Source organism: Anastrepha obliqua, chromosome 1 (genome assembly GCF_027943255.1).
Source record: "Anastrepha obliqua isolate idAnaObli1 chromosome 1, idAnaObli1_1.0, whole genome shotgun sequence".
NCBI classification, from domain to species: Eukaryota; Metazoa; Arthropoda; class Insecta; order Diptera; family Tephritidae; genus Anastrepha; species Anastrepha obliqua.
Genome location: NC_072892.1, coordinates 105,441,439 through 105,461,211, shown reverse-complemented (window position 1 = coordinate 105,461,211; position 19,773 = coordinate 105,441,439). Strand labels below are relative to the sequence as shown.

At 35.8% G+C, this 19,773-nt stretch overlaps 1 protein-coding gene across 8 annotated transcripts in view; it reads left to right on the top strand.

Annotated features, from left to right (window-relative positions):
- Nucleotides 1–19,773, top strand: part of LOC129235348 (putative thiamine transporter SLC35F3) — a 69,341-nt gene that overhangs the window by 30,769 nt on the left and 18,799 nt on the right. For 4 of the 8 annotated variants that reach the window (XM_054869145.1, XM_054869144.1, XM_054869148.1 and 1 more), the window contains exons 2-9: nt 1,036–1,582; nt 1,685–2,132; nt 2,221–2,399; nt 2,484–2,612; nt 2,745–2,934; nt 3,013–3,102; nt 9,299–9,428; nt 17,451–17,480. In XM_054869145.1, coding sequence (XP_054725120.1) covers nt 1,145–1,582; nt 1,685–2,132; nt 2,221–2,399; nt 2,484–2,612; nt 2,745–2,934; nt 3,013–3,102; nt 9,299–9,428; nt 17,451–17,480 — 1,634 coding nt within the window. In that variant the 5' untranslated portion in view covers nt 1,036–1,144. Of the gene's footprint in view, nt 1–1,035; nt 1,583–1,684; nt 2,133–2,220; nt 2,400–2,483; nt 2,613–2,744; nt 2,935–3,012; nt 3,103–9,298; nt 9,429–12,921; nt 13,011–17,450; nt 17,481–19,207; nt 19,228–19,773 lie in introns of those variants that run through there. The other 4 variants (XM_054869147.1, XM_054869151.1, XM_054869150.1 and 1 more) reach the window with 3 other exon arrangements.

Genomic DNA, 19,773 nt, shown 5'->3' with positions numbered 1-19,773 from the left:
TTGATCTAGCCGAGAATTTTGTGAACTTTCCGCCATTGACTTATATGCTATTAGACATTCATTGGCATTACTATTCGACAGCAAAGTCTTTGAAGCCGAAATGAACTGACGGCCCGGAAAGACCTCCTTAGAATCAACGAAACACATTTCTTAGCGAGATGGCCATTGCGAAATATTGTAGAGAGTTTCAAGGCTGGTAGAATTTTTTCGACTCGATACTAAATTTTCATGATTGGTGAACTGGGAATAACCTTGTCAGCTACTTATAAATGGCATGTTTGAGAGAGGCGTACGGTACTTAGTAAAAGAAATATAGCTAAACTAATTTTTTTTTATTTAAATACTTATACTTCAGTAAACTGGGCCAATTATGACCTGGCATTTTACAGGTAAACTTAGGACCGATTTCCTTGCGTAGTCTTCATCAGACTCCTCCATTTCAAAGTTAGTATAAGCTGCGGATTTTTTTTTTATTTTGATTCCCTCTAAACTTTAACTTTTCTAATGTCAACCGAGCTATGTAATGGACAAATCTATGACAGATATGCCATCTTCCTCTTTCCACACTTTGCAGGTCCTGCTTCAATATTTTGTTGTCTTGCAATAACTAATCGTAAGTAGCTTCCCCATATAGATTATCCGCCCACCTCAGCAGAGCCTGTGTGTGCTGTGTTATAGTTTTAACATGAATTGGGGATTGAGGTTTTGGGTGAGAGCTATCAAACTCTCACAACCGTTGTCAGGAAGGAGATCTCTGATATTTCACAAGTCTTTTGAATCAGTCTGAAATGCACAGCTCTTTTATGGCAATTGTTTTGGATAAAACTATACTCATCTTTAAATATAAGCTTAGTGTAACCCCAATGAATATTATCTTGTATGCAGGTCAATCGTCTTTCCACCCAGTAGGATTTTTTTGACTAGCACTTACTTTCATTATTTGGTAAATTTCCGATCGATTCTTTACCGATAATAACTTCCTTGACCGACCTGCAATAACTTTCCTATAATATCTTTCTTTCATCTGATTTCTAGTTACCTGATTTCGTTGACGTCAATTTATATTGAGAGCCGCTCAAATCCAACCCTTTAACCAAAATAATGTGTCGTCATCATCGTGAGTGTTCAACAAATCAGCGATAGCATGACTCGTGACGGAGAGATACCCGCCATTTTCAACCCAAAACGAGTGCGTACACCATCCGTTGTTGTGACTGGCGAATCTCCGAATGGTCCGTATGGCGGCTTTAGTAATGCGCTCAACACCAGCAATCCACAAATCGCCCACCAAGACTCAATTTCTTCGAGTCAACAGGACCCGAGTGAAGTCATAACAATACACCCGGATGTACGCGATGCGTCGACGCCGATTGGTACGCACCCAGGCTTGCGGCGTGGACTCAGTGCCGTTGGTGGGAGTTTTGTGAGTAGTTGTGGTGTAAGTGGCGTTACTGGTATTGGAGGTGGTTCAAATGAACCAGATACGCCGCCCGGCTTGGAGGCGGGACCAGATGGCACAGAAGTGCGTTTCCGACGACTGAAAGCTTGTAGAGAGACATGTTGTTCCGAATTGGCGCGAAAGGTGAGTATATGAACAAGCATGAACAGTTTTACTTTTCGAAATCAGCGAATATTATATGGCATTTGTCTCCATTCTTCTTTTCTTGGTAATTTTATTGCTTAGATGTACTTTGGAGTTTGCGTCACCATACTCGTCACCGCGTCATGGGTTGGCGCAACGCATTGCATCAAATTTCTCTACTTGAATCGCAGCCCCTACGCCAGTATTACTGCAGACGACATCGACAGCACATCAAATCGCGCCATCGAATTAGATTTGGTCACCAATATGGATGATGATGACCCAAAAAATATTCTGGGTATCAGTGATAATTCCTTAAGCGTCACTGAGGTGGAGGAGGCTACAAAATTTTTCCAAGTCGCACCACCAACTTTACCGGAGACGACAGTATTTCGCGCACCCTTCTTCGCCGCCTGGTTCTTCACCAACTTTTCATTCCTATTCTTCCCCATTTATGTGCTAGGTCGCGTATCGTTGCGAAAATGCGACAAGCCAGGCGAGATCTTGGGTGACGTATTGCGCGGATTTCGCGATCGTGGTTTCACAATCGGTAAGAGCAATATGTGCCAGCACCGTAAAGTAGAACAATAGAACAACTCATTCATCTTTTTCTATCTTATTTCTTCACGCCTCGACAGGTCGTTTCCTCAATCGCTGTCTCTCCTTCTGCATACTTTGGCTGGTGACCACTTACCTATATACCATGTCTCTACGCGTGCTCTTCGCCACAGATGCCATGGCGCTATTTGCGACCAATGTTGCTTGTGTTTACCTGCTGTCATGGGTCATTCTACATGAACAATTTGTGGGCGTGCGGGTATGTGTGGCCACGGCACGAAGCGACATGGCATTAAATTGTTACAAAAATAAATGCAATTAAGTGCTTTTTAATCCTCACTAGATTGTTGCGGTCATTCTATGCGACACCGGCATCGCGCTGCTAGCCTACATGGACGGCATTACGGAAAGTCGCACGCTGAGTGGTGTTGTGCTAGCTACGTTGGGCGCCGCCGGTTATGCAGTATTCAGGGTGTGTGTTATGACCGCATGTCATGTATCAGCTTCTAAGCCCAAATGAAAATACAGCGAAAAGGAAATGTTTAATTTTACTTTTTTTTATTTTTGTTTTTTGTTATTTCTTTATATAACGCATTGCGTGTAGGTTATGTTCCGCAAGGTGATGGGCGATCCACCGATTGGCCAGATTGCTTTTGCATTCACCACACTCGGATTTCTCAATGCGCTACTGCTGTGGCCAGTTTGTGTGGGGCTGTATTTGGCTGGCTATGAGAGTATGCCGCCAGATCGCATGCCATGGATTATTTTATTAATTGCCAGTATTTTGTTATTGGGTAAGTTTACGAATGCATACGTACATACTTGTGATAAATAATTCAATGAGCCATTAAAAATGTATGCATTGATTTCAGTTTTCCACATACTAATGCAATTCAGCGCAGCTGTCACTTATAATATGTTTGTCACGCTGGGTTTAATTACAGCAGTTCCAGTTTCAGGAGGTAAGTTGAAACACAGCATTAAGTACTATGTTGAACCGACGTAAAACTGTTCTGAATATACCAGGACTTAGCTGGTTATAAATTCTCGTCGTAGCGCAGACCAGACTGACATTGGAATGCTAATGATATGATATGATCTCAAGACCTGCGGCCATATGAGACTCTATACAAATTCTTTAAATTCGGCACTCGAAGTATAACTAATTGAAAAGGCCATAAATTTAGTTTGAACAATTACTTTTATTCAATTCAAAGTAAAAAATGTGTGAAAGTAATACAAAATTAAGAATCAATTTACTTTTGCTCGATATGACCACCTTTTGCTTTGACTTCGACCTTGAGACGGCCCAGAAACGAATCGCAATTTTCCCTAATGCGGCTTGCAGGTATTTTGACCCACTCGCGGACAATGGCTTTTTTAGCGCCTCGAGACTGGTAGTTCGGACCTGGCTCTCCAAACTGGCCCAAAGAGAATAATCCATCGGACTAGCGTCTGGTGAATTTGAGAGCCACTGTGTGAACGTTATGAAGTTCGGAACGTTGTTTTTTAACCATTCTTGGTTCACTCGAGCTTTGTGAGACGATACCGAGTCCTGTTGAAACGTCCGTGGTCTGCCACCGAAGTGTTTGTCTGCCCACGACTTCAAAAAACGATTGGAGAGCGCCTACCTGCGGTTACAGCAGTTCAAACCATTACCTATGGTGGGTGCTGCCTCCTGGTGTCCAATCAATGACTCAAATTCTCGTATGAACGGTCGGTCAAATAAACCCTATCGTTTTGGGAGTTTACGAATTGCTCAATTTGAAAAATTTTCTCGTCGGCCAAGCAAAACAACTTCTTCGTTCTCTCAAGTCTGACTTGTTGCTGCTTTGGTGTGAGGTCATACGTCTTTTGGATCTTATAAGGCTTGACTTTGAGATCCTTTTTCAGTATGCAGCGGATGCTACGGTCAGATATTTTCAGTCCTTTAGCCATTTGATTGGAACTTCTTCGGGGACTTTACTCAAGTCGCTTCTTCACTTTTTTAACCATTTAACGTGACGTTGCAGCCTTTTGATGACCCCCTCCATGACGTTTCGCGATGCTACCAGTATCATTGTAAAGGGTAATGGTGCGATAAACAAACACTTTATTTACTTTAAGGTGCTCGAGCTCACGAACAATCGCTGGATGGGATTTTCCTGCCAAATATAATGCAATCACACTATTACGTTGGAAATCTATTACTAATTTTCTTTGCTCGCGTTTACTCTCTGCAAAATACTTCCGCGCGCTTCTAAATAATACTCTGGGCGGTCATTTAGCCAACTAACAGACAACTGATCTACGGTTAGGTTAGGCTGGCCTGACTGCCTGAAAGCCATCATATAATCCTTTTAGTCCTTAGTGGTACCAGCTGGAGCTTGACCTCTACGTTTCTTTGTACAGGACTTCCTGTAATAAGCCTGCGTCCTTTGCGAGTCTAAGTAAGCCCTAAAGTTCAAACCCCGAGAGACATTCTGATTCCTCATATTATAGAGCTCCTAGGCATTTCATTCGGGCCCTAGACAATGCAGGGCAAGAACATAGGAGGTATTCTAGATTTTTCTCTCTTCCAGTTCATTGCAAAATCTGCAGTGATCGTTGTTTGCGATTCCTATCTTGTATGCGTGTGCTGCTCACAAATTGTGGCCTGTCAGTATACCCACGATAGTGCAGCTATCTTTTCTGGACAGGGCTAGTCCGCATCTGGCGTATTTATCTGCCATCTGTACACACATAATTTTCGCGGTTTTATAAGTGGCTAGATTCTTCCTCCTCTTGTCTATCCGTATTTTCAAGTGCGCAACGATGTCATTGAATATCGTATTTAAAGGTTTCAGTATATATTTTGTTCAAATGTCATGTAAACAGCACTTTTGGCAATCTCATCTAGAATTTCGTTTCCTGCAATGCCTTTATGCCCGGATACCCAATAGATGTGCAGCCGTCTTTCTATGGCTTCCCTGCTCTTAAGAACGTATTGAGATGCAATTTCTTTATCGCCGCTTGACTGTCAACGTACATATTTATTTTGGAATTGCTCGATGTCTTTCCTACAACAAATACTTCTGCTTGAAAGATACTGCAGTGGTTACGAAGCTTAAATGGCCATTTGATGTCTAGGTCTGTGCAATAAATCCTTGTACCTACTCTGTCCAACATTTTCGAGCTATCAGTAAGTATATGAAGTGTATTGGAATAATGTTTCATGCCTCTTTTCCACCCTTCTTCTTCTATTGTTTTCCGGAACCTCTTCACCCAGTTGCACTTCGGAGTCATATAATCTGTATTGGGCTTATAATTCATGCCAAGTTGAGTATTATTTCACCCGGTAGCGTTGGTGTAGTTTTCATTGACCCAGCAGGGGAGAGTGCACCAAGACGTTGAACACTTTCCATAGATATTTTGTATGTCGTGTTTCTTAACGCAGCCCACCACAGCAGATCACCGTAGAGTAATAGCACTAATACCATTTTTGAAGGAAGTAGACGCCATGTAACTCCCAGCATCCTTTTACATGCATATATAGCGTAGCTGGCTTTTTTCTTCCTCTCTAATATGATATTTTCTGCTTCCATGATAGCTTTCTATCCAAAATTACTCCAAGTTACTTTGCGTTGCCTTTAAGAGCCAGTTCTACGCCGGTTAGCTTCGGGGGTGCCAATAGGTGATCTTGCACCTTCTAGTAAAAAGTACCATCTCCGTTTTGTCAGCGCTTATCCCCAGGCCTGCCTGAGTTGCCCATTGATGCAAGTACGAGTGTATTAGTTATTATGTCGTTCACGGTATCTATATACGTATTTGCATGTCACTACTTTGGCTATGTTATCTGCATACGCCATTAGTTTACATGACGCACCTATAAATTTCATTAATAGTTTATTAACTGCGAGTAACCGAGAAAATATTAAGTTGCAATTTTACAATAATAATAGTAATAATAATTAGTGCTTAAATCCTTTGTTAGGTGTTTGACCGAGCTCCTCCTCCTTCCATTTGTCGTATGGGTCTATATGTTTTTTCTATAAATCGAGGGACTTGAAGAGCTGACCTGAGGAGGGATACGAGGAGCTCTTTTCTGGCGTAAATTCACTTAAAAGTTTTACCCTGCCTTCTGGGGACGACCACCATTAGAAAAAACTGTTTCTATCTATCATTTAATGTTTCATGTCCGGAGTTTCGAATCCAGAGACTCCTGAATGGAACTCACTCACCAACCAATTCAGCTACGACGGCCACTATATAAATCAATAATATTACCCTAGATATTACATACGCATATCGGGCACATTTGTCTTGTGCGGGTGGCCAGCCAATATTTCTAATAAAAGAAGAACACGAGTCGTTATATATGACACACCTGGGTTCGGTAATCCTACTTTCTGAAATTAGGTCCCTATAGAAATATATAAACACCTCAAGTAGCGCTTATTCAGCACGGCTTTCTCGTCGATATCGAAACAGCACGTTGCCTACAAGGTGGCTCATCTAGCGTTTGGAATTTAAATTAAGTGCTTCTCACAAACACCTTAATGCTAGAAGTGCTCTTGCATTTATAAACCTGTGGTCAAAAGAATAAAACGATGTGAGCTGCCCTTTTACAACTAAATAGGACTGATAGCAAAATCGCGTAAACGGTTATCGCGTCAATTTAGAAGACTTATACTACAATATAGTTCGATAGTCTGGAACTCACATTTCCAAATTTACATAAATGGATTAGAATGCCCCGTTTATACTTTTTGCCTTAAACGATTTTGGATGGGACTCGCTATATGTTTTCTCCCCATACAACAGTGATCTCTCATTGATTTTTAACCCATTTCTTCTGAAGTTAACCTTAATGTTCGAGAATTAAGACATTGAGGTCCGTAAAACAAGTAAAGAGCTTAAATAGAATGAACCATTTCGGTCCCTATGCCAAGATTTTAACTCTCATTCCAACACTTTTGATTATCGGACTTGCTTTTCACCTTTGAGAACAGGTTACCATCCTCTCTCAATAAATTATTGCTGCCGATATATTATATCTCTAACAGTTTTTGTGTTCGACGTTTAACAAACTCTTGCCTTCTGGCTCCCTGCTTCGTATCCCTGGTGTCGGTTGAAAAGGAGGGCAAAAGCAGAGTTTTTTATTATTTAAAAAAAGTGGCTGTAAAAAAAGGTGGAATAAATTGTATTCAAATGATTTCCAAAGCTGGATTTAGAAATAAAAAACAGTTTAATGGTGTAAAATCGCTGTTTTAAACGCCTGTTTGACAACACCGTAACGGCTGATTTTTCAATTTTCGAATACTTCCCAACTTTGTTCCTAAGCATTATCTAAGTTTCTGATAACTCACGGTTGTTATTTTACCTGGAAAGCTTAAAAAATCGATGGAACACCCAGTAACTTTCAGAACTATAGGCCTCTTGTTTTCGCCAAGCGTTAGCCAGTGGCGAATAGAACTGCCTTAAATTACATGGATTTGCAAAATAGTGAGTTATATCAGTTTTATGAGGTTTAGCCTTACTCACTAGCGGCGAGTCTTGCTCGATAACTTTGTTGTTGCTTGTACATACAAATTTTTCATCAAGTGGCCGAGCAGAGAAGTGGCGAATATAACTGGTCTTATATAAGGTTAAATACTGTTAACTAGGATAAATTCCTATGATAGCCCAGTCTACGATCGACGCCATTAGACTATTATAAACGATATTTTAATAAATCTCAAAATTCAATATGTGCGTAAATTAATGCTGGATATCTATTGATTTTAATATTACTTTAAAAATGTTGCTGTTAAAGAGGGTGATCCAAATATGAATTTATGTTTGAGTCAAAGTTTTTTGGCCCCATAGAACTCTTTCCGGTCGAAATTTTAGCTGCCAATCAGGATCTTATGATAGTACCAAGAGCTAGTGAGACTGTGCCCAACATTGAATAGCGAAAATATTAACAATTTATTGATGTCATCGATCTCAAATGACGTGCACGAGCCTGATTAGAATTTTTCAACAAGATTTCGGCCATCTACTTGGTATTGCTTTTTAGATTGAGTTTTAGTTGGAGTAGCTCCCATGTGATGACCGAGAACCCAATGTATTCCTAGGAGGTAAAATTTGGCGCAATTATTAGAATAGTGCCATCATAGGTAGTATTTTTTATTTCAAAAGTATTACTAGAAGCACCATTTCGCATAACAGTGAGTGCTACAGAGCCATAACTACCGACTTTTTTTAGTCCAATATTAAAGTCATGGGCTCGAATATTCTTTTAAGGCCAGTACATTGGGCAATTGCTGGCAATAGTTGTATCAGTCATCTTTGTCAATGTTAACTGGTAGCTGTTATTTGACTTGGATGGAATTCAATGACGCTTTGAAAGGGTGATGTTAAACAAATCAGTTATGGAGGAGCCAAAACCATCACCGAAAATCTAGGAAAATTATTTCTTGGGTCGTTCACGTTCTTATCTGTGCGCTACAAATTTTGCATGAGTTGGTTTCAGCGCAAAGCTACAATTATTGGTGCTATACCTTAGTCATGAGAGTTCAGTGTTTTATATATATATACATATATAATTGGCGCGTACACCCTTTCTGGGTGTTTGGCCGCGCTCCTTCTCCTAGTTGTAACGTGTGTTTTGATGTTGTTCCACAAATCGAGGAACCTACAGTTTCAAGCCGACTCCGAACTGCAGATACTTTTATGAGGAGATTTTTCATGATAGAAATACACTTGGAGGCTTGCCATTACCTGCCGAGGGGCGACCGCTATTAGAAACAAATTTTTTCTTCACTTTGGTGTTTCACCGAGATTCGAACTTACGTTATCTCTGAATACCAAATGGTAGTCACACACCAACTCATTCGGTTACGGCGACCGCTTTTTTTAACTTTTATATTATTTAAATGGCGGGATGAAAATCCACAAAACGTCAGGGTAGTCCAACGTCTGAGAAATCATTTTAATCAATATTTTTAACTTGCTTGTACACTTTCTGGCGTTTTAAACTTTTTTTCTATTCTAAATATTATCATCACTCAAAACATTTTTTTTTCTTATTTAGCAAAAAAGGTATCCAGAAACAAAATTGGATGAATAATTTTTCGCCACCCTGTTTTCGGATTACTTTTTCATATTTTTCTATGTAGTTTAGATAAAATTTATTTTTGTACCATTACTTTCCAGCTTTAGACGTTGTGCTCTATGGCGCCACATTTGCGGGCATGAAATTGGCCGGCGTCATATTAATAGCCGTTGGCTTTTTCCTAGTTATGTTCCCCGAAAACTGGCCAGACTACATAACACGCTTGCTAAGGTAAGACAAAAGTTCAGTTTTGCATTTGGTTTTATAGAAACAAAACAACAAACCTAAAAATTGTTCACTTGTGCTTGTGTTATATTGCTAAGTTTTTGTCCAAGTCCGAAAAAGTACTTTTTAACATTAATTCATTAAAGTTTTTGATATACTTTCTTATTAAAGCTAAATAGCATTTAAAAATTGAATTAAATTAAATCACATGAATTTCATTACTAAACATTAAATATACTCAATTTATTTAGTAACAAAATGCTAATTTATCAATTTTAAACCAGTTTTTATAAAATATACCCTACATGCATATTTACTAATTTAAGCATTACAAACTGTTTTGTTAAAAACTTAAAAAAACTTATTACATTTTTAACAAAAATCAAACAAAAAATCAATTGAAATTAATACTTTTAATTTTCTCATATTTTTATGCCCGAAATATTTCAGAAAAAGTGGTCGTGCTATACTACGTTACCAATGTTGTTGTGAATTAGCTGAAATTCATTATCCCCATGCGGTAGGCTAAAATAAATATAAGAAATCTTCCCAAAATCGAATTTATTTACTTTAAAAATTACAACAAAAAATGACTTTTTTCTAGTGAATTGTTTTTAGCTTCGTTCGACCTTAGTGTTGCGCGCTTCAATTCTTAAATACAATATTAAATAAAAATTAGCGAATGCGTCCACTGGCGTACATGCATACATTTTTATAAATACATATAAATGCAACCAAACCATTTTAGTAGCGAAACTAAAAAATATATGTATGTATTTTTGAATTTTTCAAACACTTTCGAAATCCCTCGTAGAAGGGTGCTGCACTGCAAATAGGAATATTTGAGAGCTATATATTTATATACGTACATAGAAATATATATGTATGTATATTTTACATATACATATATCTATATATATTAACATTCACTAGCAGCGCTTTTTAATAATTTATTTCTGAAAACTAACTACTATTCGTCATTTAGTGCGAAGATTTTGTAAATTTTGTAACGCCAGAATATTACTCCATATTTGTTTTTTTTTTGCAATTTGCGCTAAATGAGACTTTTTACTGAGTTCCTGAGGAGAACTGCATTTTCCGTTTCTTTTTAACAACCTTGGTTGCCTACCTCCGCTACTACTACTAACAACTACTACTCTCATCCCACTCTTACTACTCTTTCAACCACTATCACTAAATACTAACAATAATTCTAGAAACAAAAACAAAATACTGCCTACCTATAACTCTTATACCAACTATTCTTCCACCCATCTCAAATCGTTTTTTGATAATTCAAATACAACAAACAAACAAATACACTAAACCATACACGCCCTCACTCTCTTTTTGAGATTTCTGCGACTCTCAACTTTTCCTTTCTATGTGCCTTTCGGGCTTATTGTGCATTTTCGTAAATAAGTTCCAATATTAATGAATTGCCACGAGTTCATTTGTATATCAGTACTTAAATATGTCAACATTTACACACAAATATGATATATTTATTGCAAATGTTATATACAGACATATACATACACATACATACATTGCTAATCGATGTTATGGCTAAGCAAATGATCAGCAAGTGTTGGAAAACCACAAAAAAGAAATTTCCGCCCACCCCGTTTGTTTGCCCAAGCGCTATGCATTGAGAGTTAACTGTACCCCACTTGCATCTAGAAATGTACATACATACATACATGCATATGTATTATATATAAGCTTGTTAATGAGTGGATAGCGCAATTATGAAATGTGTACAATAAAAGCAAGTGCCACAACTAATACTTATATTTATTTGAAAACACCCATACATACTAACGTATTTGTAGCATTTTGAATTGGTTATTGTTGCTGGCTAAATTGTTGTGCGATTCGTTCAAAATTATTATTTTATTAATTTTTTATATTAGTTATATCAATTCGCTATATGTTATTTATTTGTGATAAATTATATGCCAATAAATTATATGCAAATGGGAATAAAAATATTACATAAAAATTAGCCTCTAAGTGACATTACTTAAATTTCTCAAGTTGCTCGAAACCTGAATACCTTATCGCCTCTTATATCCCAAGTTAAGAATTTCTCGGATTTCAAATTTGGCAATTTACTTAATCTAATCTACTAATCTTTAATCGCTTTAATTTACATAAAGTGGAGCTCAGCATATCTCCTAAGCATCTTCTTGTGTTTTTTTTTTTTTGCTTCTTTTTTAATCTGAGTTAAGCTGACTCCAGATTGGCTTTAGATTAAATGTAACCTATAAGGTTCCGTTTTACTTGTACTTCTAGCCGCGCTTGGCCTTCCCATCTAGATAGGCTAGTTCAAGTCCATTTCTGATCTATCAGTTGTTGCAAACTTTGTCCCAGGCATAGCAAATGATTGAGTATAAAAATTCGAAGGCAAGTTATTAATTATTCTCCCATTCTCCCTCTCAAAAAAACGGTGTGTCTGTCGAGGTGGCTGGGTAGGGTACACTCGGGGTAGTGTTTCCACGCAAAGTGAGAATGCAACTTTGCTTTGCTACCTATGCTCTCTTTTTAGATAGTTAGGACGGTGACAGCTCAGCAGATTCCATGCAAGGTCTCGCTCAGATCTTCTTTAAGCCCACGGGTTGACCAGAAAAAGCTTCAACTATAGTTAGTGACGAAAGTCTTAACCATACATTGCCCGATCGGCAGCCACTTCTCAGCTGTCTCGTTTTTTTTGTAATGCTTGCCATCAAACTGCCAGACTTGCAACTTCTAGTCGCTTTCATTCGGGTATCGCTTTTGTTCCTTCTTCTATTCTTCGTCCTTTCATTTTCTAGGGTTTTAAGGGTACCACACCTGTTCAAATGAGCTCTCCATTCCTTTAGGGTTAGAATTTAACTTAATACAACCCATAGGTAAAGTACATATTTTTGTTTTTGTTTGTCACATGGCCAACGTACGGATGAAACCCATGCCAACGGTTTCTAAATTGGTGTTATGATTTTGGGATCGGGATTTTGGGATTAAAACGGGAGGATTTTTAAAAATATTTCTAGAATTACTCTCTTATATAAATAAATATTTTATAATAATATTATTATTATGTCTGAAATTATTTACTTTGTTTAAAACCTTTATGAACAAGTTTTTAAATAAATACATATCTACTTTTTAAGCTAATGTTTTCAACTTTATTCTTAACCTGTTATTTTTTAATCTTTTTTATTGATAGTTTCTTAATTGGCAAAATTTGCTTAGCCTTTTTTTAAATTGCTTACAAAACAAATCATATGTAAATAATTAAATTTATTATTTACTTTTACTTCGCAACATAATACATTTAAAATTTTTGTACCCAAAATCAAATGCTTTAATAAATTAGTTATTGTCAAGCATAAAACACACACTTTATTATATATGAAAACGAGTTTTTCAATGAAAAACAAATAAATAATGCCTACAAATTTGGTAATGAAATTGAAATGTTAACTGCACCACTTGCTTTGCGGCATTTTTTCAGAAGCACCACCCAAAGTGTTGAAGAAACGCATGCAGCTGAATTCGATTTTGAGATTTCTTCTGTATACTAACACGTTTACTTAATATCTAATACCAATAATTTTACCATAATATTCTAATTTAATAGCAAAATTTCATTTTCAAATTAACATCCAATTTAAAGCTGAACTTTGTATTATACATTTAAATTAATTAAAAAAAAAATTCTAGATATTTATGTATGAAACTATTTTAGAAAATAATGTTCAATTACATGATCGATCAAATATAAAAGTAGAATAGTAAGAATAGTCGAATTTTTATTAGCAAAAACGTTTCCTAGCTTAAGAAGATGGGGTGAACCGAAAATACCGAAAATATTCTTTTATCTTCAGTGTGAGCTCATTTGCGGTTTTATTTATTTGAATTTGGCACTCAAACAGCCTGGTTCTGTTAACGCACACGAATGTAATGCGACTGACTAACTAAGTTTTCTTAAAATTATTGAGCCTTGTAGCGCGGATTGCTGCGCTCCGCGGTGTTCAAGAAAATGAAATTGCCGATGAATTGGCCAACTGTGAATCAGCGGTCGCTGCACAAGGACCAGATCCAATAATCGGAATCAGTTTTACACTAATCATGAATTGGATCAGCGATTATATATGACATTTACATAAAGGTCGATAATCCAGTCTATAATACTGCAGAACTAAAAAAACCAAACAGAAAGCTGTCGAACTTTTTCTAAATCTTTGAAGAAAACACTTTCGTTTGATGGCCGTTATAATTACAGGTCACAACCCAAGGGGTCAGCATATGACCTCCATTGGAATCATTGAAGACCCGATTTTCCTGTCTTGCTTAGAGGAAGCGATAGCACTGAGTATTTTCTCTATGAGTGTTCTGTCTTTACTAGAGTTAGGCTACGAAGTTTGGGTTCCAAATGCATGAGAATGAGTAATATTCGTTCTCTCAAGCCAGAGGATATTTTCAGATCTGCCAAAGAATCTGAAAAATTCTCACAGGACTGACTATCTTTATCCTCTATTCTACCCTCTCTCTTTCCTCAGTGACATTTCGAATACAATATTTTTAGAGATTTACGTGAAATTTTTGTATTATATTACTATAAAAAATAAATAAAAAAATTGTAAATATATCATATTCCATGATTCCTTTATTTGCGCTGTTGTGCGAAGTATGCATAATCAGACCTTTACGCTCTTCCAATTAGACGTAGTCGTAGTTCAGAAGGCAACGAAGTAACACCAGCAGTGGCTGTCAACACAATCTCAGGTTCCGCCAACCGCCGTCGTAAACAGACCGTTGTCATAACCCCTGTTACATCAGCCAATCAGCTGAGTCTTTCAAACTTACTTCGTACTTACTGGCGAGAAAAAAATATAGCGCAAATCATTTTGGATATTTCATATTCGCACCAATCGAATGGTAGTCGTGCACGAAGCCTTTCGTTTATGATGCCCGCTGTATATGACATTTTGAATCAAAGATAAAGATTGACTTTTTCATCGGCCATACATACAATAAAATTTTATTTTATTAATCGACATTGCATAAATCTTGCAGTTTCTATAACTAAATATTATTTAAGAAAAAATTGTTGAATGCAGCTTCAGTCGCTCATGAACCAATGTTTAAGGTGATGACTTTTCTGAAACTCCGTTTCATATCAGCAGTCAATTAGCCAATGTGGTAAACGTAGTGTCAAAAAAGAACATAGCGCGCAAAAATATGATTAGAAAATACTGTTGAATACTTGCAATAAATAAATAAAATAGAAATTTTCAATTTGCATTGCTGTCACTTTACAGGGAATTAGCAAATTTTATAGAAGCAATATTTCAAATTCTTTTTAATGGTACAAATGTCGAAAAATACTCATTTTTGCAATAGGTAATTACGATTTAGATTGAAGTATACTTTTTTAAAGCGTTATTGAAAATACCTGAGAACTTTATGAAAACTCTATTCACTGCTTCAAATGGCACTAGTTTACAGTAAAAAATGACAAGAGCGCCATTCTGTAAAACTACTATGTAAAATCGGCCATTGAACACGAAAATTCTCAATATTTTATCACCAAATAATTATTATTGATAAAGTCAGGAAAGGTCAACTAAAAAATATTTAAAGTCTGGCCAATTTATTTTGTCATAAAAACAAGTGATATAAGAATTTAATGGTTGTTAAATAGTCTATCTTACATTTATGTATATTTAAATAAAAAAAAAGGTTTTAAGTATTAAAATAAAAAACAAAAAAAAAACACAATTTTTCCACAAAATTTTCTTCTAGTAATTTTCTGAAATCAGTTTCAAAAATTTTGCTTTCATTTATTTTTTATTTTTGCGATTGCGAATATTTAAAACTTCAACTATGGTATAGTATACTCGTAGAAAGCCATAAATACAATAAATACTAAGTTGTTCAATAAGTTTCGCGGTTCGATAAGAGGTGGTATTAAAACTAGAGGTACATTCTTAATATGAACGTATGTGAATTTTCATTCCAATCTGTCAATGCATTCTTTGTTTACAAGTCATTTAGTATCAACGTGTCACAGTATTTTCTACAATGGAAAAAATCAAATATCGTGCAGCGATTGAATTTTTATTTATTATTAAGGACTTTCCGCCACCAATTAGTATAGTATAAAGATGGGTTGCTGAATTTAAAAGTGGTCGTACAAGCCTTGAAGACTATCCACATCAAGGACGCTCAAAAGCAGCAGCAACACGAGAAATCGTAGAAAAATAAGGATGTGGTATTGGAAAATCGTTGAGTGACTGAAAGAGATTTAGGAGAAGCCCTAGGCATCTCATTGGGCAATGTAAGCAGCATTTTTATTGAAGTATTGTGTTTCATTCGAATGCGCCTTCCTCAGCAACATTTAGAGCGTTTTTTAAGTATAAAGTTGACTTTGTGCGTCGTTTCATCACTTTGGATGAGGCGTGGGTCGGGTCTATCATCATGATCCTAAATCAAAACAAGAGAATAAAGAGTAGTGTGAGTCTAGTTCTTAAGCTCCGAAACTGGTTCGTGCCCAGAAATCGGCCAAGAAGGTGTTAGCATCACTTTTTTTTGGACACGAAAGGAATTTTGTTTGTGGATTACTTGCAAACTGTGCAGATAAATACGTCCGATTCGTACTAGCTCTTTCTAGAAAAGAAAACAGAACTATCATAGGTATGCTGACAGGCCACAATTTGCTAGGGGCGTACGCATACAAGATGGGAATTGCAAACAATGATAACTGCAGATTATGCAATACACTAGAAGAGAAGGAAACTCTTGAACACCTTCTATGTTCTTGCCCTGCATTGTCTCGGGCCCAAATGAAATGCCTAGGAACTCTATAATATGAGGAATCAGAATGTCTCTCGGGGTTTGAACTTTAGGGCTTACTTAGATTCGCAAAGAACGCAGGCTTATTACAGGAAGTCCTGTACAAAAAAACGTAAAGGTCTAGATCCAGCTGGTAACACTAAGGACCAATAGGTTTATGTGATGGCTTTCTCCCAGCCAGGTCCACCTAACCTAACTAGCAAAGTGGTAAAACAATAAATTGTAAATATTATTGTAACCTTTTACACCAGCTGAAGGAAAAAATTCGTGCAAAGGATCCAGTTTGTAAAAGAAAAAATTCTCCTTCTTTAGCATTTGGCAATGACTAAAATCCAAGATTTCACCTAATTTAGCCCCTAGCAACTTCCATCTGTTTCCAAACCTAAAAAATTCATGCATGGAAAGCGTTTTTCCTCAAATGATGAGTTGATAACAGCTGATGAAACGTATTTTGCAGCCCTTCCAGACTCTCACTTCAGTGATGGAATTTACAAATTGGAATCTCGTTGGAACAAATGTATAGTATTGCTGTTCAAGAGACTGTACTGAATAATAAAGTGTATTTCAAGGCATAAAATTGTGTATTTCTTATCGAATCGCAGAACTTATTGAACAACCTAGTATGCTTATAAAAGTTATTTCAATTAGTGAAAAAATACTCAAAGAAAAATAGTTTGACATCTGTGGTGTATTTTTCGTGCTCTGCGTCCGATTTCACATTGAAGTGGTGTTTTTGTAAAATCAAAATATTTTGTTGTAAACTAGTGTTATCAGCAATATTGGATGCATGTACCACCAAATTATTATTGCAATAGGTTTTTTTTATTTTTTGTTTTTGTATTCAGGGAAAACAGTTTTTTTTTCATCTTTAAGAAAATCATAACACTTTTTTCTACACGTAATTTAATCAAATAAGCAATTAATTAATACACATAAAAGAAATTTGCATGTAATTTAAAATGTTCCTTTAATTTACTAAAAATAAATGTTTTATTTGTAAAAAAACACATCTTTGATTACTAAACTAAACCAAATGAAATCTAAATAAATTGAAACCTATTGTAAAGCTACTTTATAATTTTTCTGTTTAATTAAAGTTTCATTTTTGTCTTAAACTATCTATATTCGTGTACTCCTCTCATTACTCGTATAAAAACGGTATCGATATTTCCATTATATTTGCAGAAATATCATCTTGTTGGGTCACAACGCGAGGTGAGTTTTGTTTGTAATGCTTTCATTTTCACTTCTCTATTTCCTAAAAACAAAAAAAAAAAACTTGATTTTACCATATTCGATCGAAGAAAAAAACACATTCGCGTATTTTATTTAAACCAATAAAAAAAGAACAGAACAAAACTACATTTTTTAATAAAATACATACATACATACATATATAATTTTTTTCTTTCAAATAATTAAACGCAAAGGACGCATAATGACAAGAAGCTGTAAATCTGCGCCGTTCCTTTAAGGCCAAATTTTCACTGCGAGTTTAACTGTGGTGTTTTTTTTTTAATCAAACCTGCAAATCTGCTCTTTTCCCCCAAGGGTAAATTTTTCAGTGCTAGTTTGCCTGTGGTGTATTTTTTAAACTGTGTTTAAGCCTACGAAGTTGGACGTTTAAACTGAGTTTAATTAGAAAGCTTAACTATGCTCTAGTACTGAAACCTAGCACTGAAAGACTGGTGCTAACAAAACTTGGAAGGAATATTCCATCATGAAAACAAAACTTATTCTGAATATATAAATATGTTATGAAATTTCATGGAAAAAAATTTTCCTGAATATATTATATTTGATTCCATCTGATTTTCTTTACTGGTACAAAATTTCACCACACAAAAAATTGAATTGTTGCAAATACGAGTAGTGAAGGAGGATAGATAACAGGTTTGCTCGTTAGGTATGATGCTTGTTAGCTTTAGCTTAGTGAAACACAAAACGAATGACGAAAAATCCAAAGTTCCCGGTTGGCATATCTGTCAAATTTACTCAGAGCCGAATAACGGTATGCTAGGTAGTGCAGCACCTCTAAAAATTTGGTGTTGTAAATTTTGTTACTGAAACGGACCGAGATTTCAGTTTCTTGCGCATGCCGCCCACATTTGCTTCACTAGTGACATAACTCAAAAATCCGTTATTTCGAAAAAAGCTGTTTTCAATTAACTATGCCTGCCTGTGTAAAAATGAATATTTATTTTCATCTAATGAGGTGCCGCTAATAAATATCGCCAAGCATTTGTTACACAGCATAAAAGAAGTACCACAAGTCATTTCTGCGTACTTATATATATATATATTTTTTTTGATTACGCCACAATTGAAGTAAATCAGCGATGTGTGCATTTATGCGTTCTTCGCTAAAACTACTTATAAGTTAATAATTTGCGTAAATTTCTGCGAGGCATTTTCTACTTTGATCATTAAATCTTGTAAATTATTTTTCAAAATTTTTGATATTCTATTATTTACGTTATTAAATTAATTTATTGCGTATGAAAATTTTCCTTTTTTCTTACCCTCAATTGGTCATATTTTTTCTCATTTAATTTGCATTTCTTCCCATTTGAATTCTCTTTGTCCTCAAACAAATTCTATTTCAATTTTGTTCTTCCTACTAAAGTTAAAATATGGGAGTGTCATTGTTGTTATTGTAATTTTTGCGTAAAAAAATCGTTATTGAACTGCCTTTATATATAAGTGTGTTAACATAAAATAATAAACACATACATACACACTTTCCATAAATTATGGAATACCAATGAACATTGCAAAACGTTTTTGATATGAATTTTGCTCTACCCTATTGATATTGTATTAATGAACGAGTTAATGTTTTTTGACTATATGTTTTTCTCTACTTTTTTGCATATACCTACATAAATCAATCATATTCGTATTCCTAATCCAAAAATGTTATTTTCTACGTGGATCAGCAGATATACAAACTATTATCCTGGTACAAATCTTCATATGTTTTATTGAGACTATCACCATTTTCTAGCTAATACATAAAATACTTGTGAAGCTTACAAAAACAAAATACATATATATATAAATATTTGCAATAGTTTTAGTTAGCCTACTTCATTGTATTGTAATTTCTGTGTGCTTAGCTTGTTGACCTCAGTCACTATCGAAAAAACACTTGTCTCAAATTATAGTTTATGTTCAAATTTGTATGCCACACATTTTTAAACGAATAATAAAAATCACTTACTAATGAAACAAATACATATGGGAAACTATAAACTATTAGGCGTACAGCTTCGGGTTCTCAAGAGGCCTGCACATAATTAACAAGAACTAATTTCAATTGAAAGCTGCGTTAGTCAAGGCGTAGACATAATTTTGCTCAACCTAGGGCTAGCCTACCATACCAGCAACGCGTATTTCTTCATAGCCGTGAAATGTTGCCAGCAACATGTTTTTGACTTGCCGTGAAATGTTGCTAGCAACATTGATAGTCAAATGAGAAGAAACGTAAAATTTATGAGCATCGTCC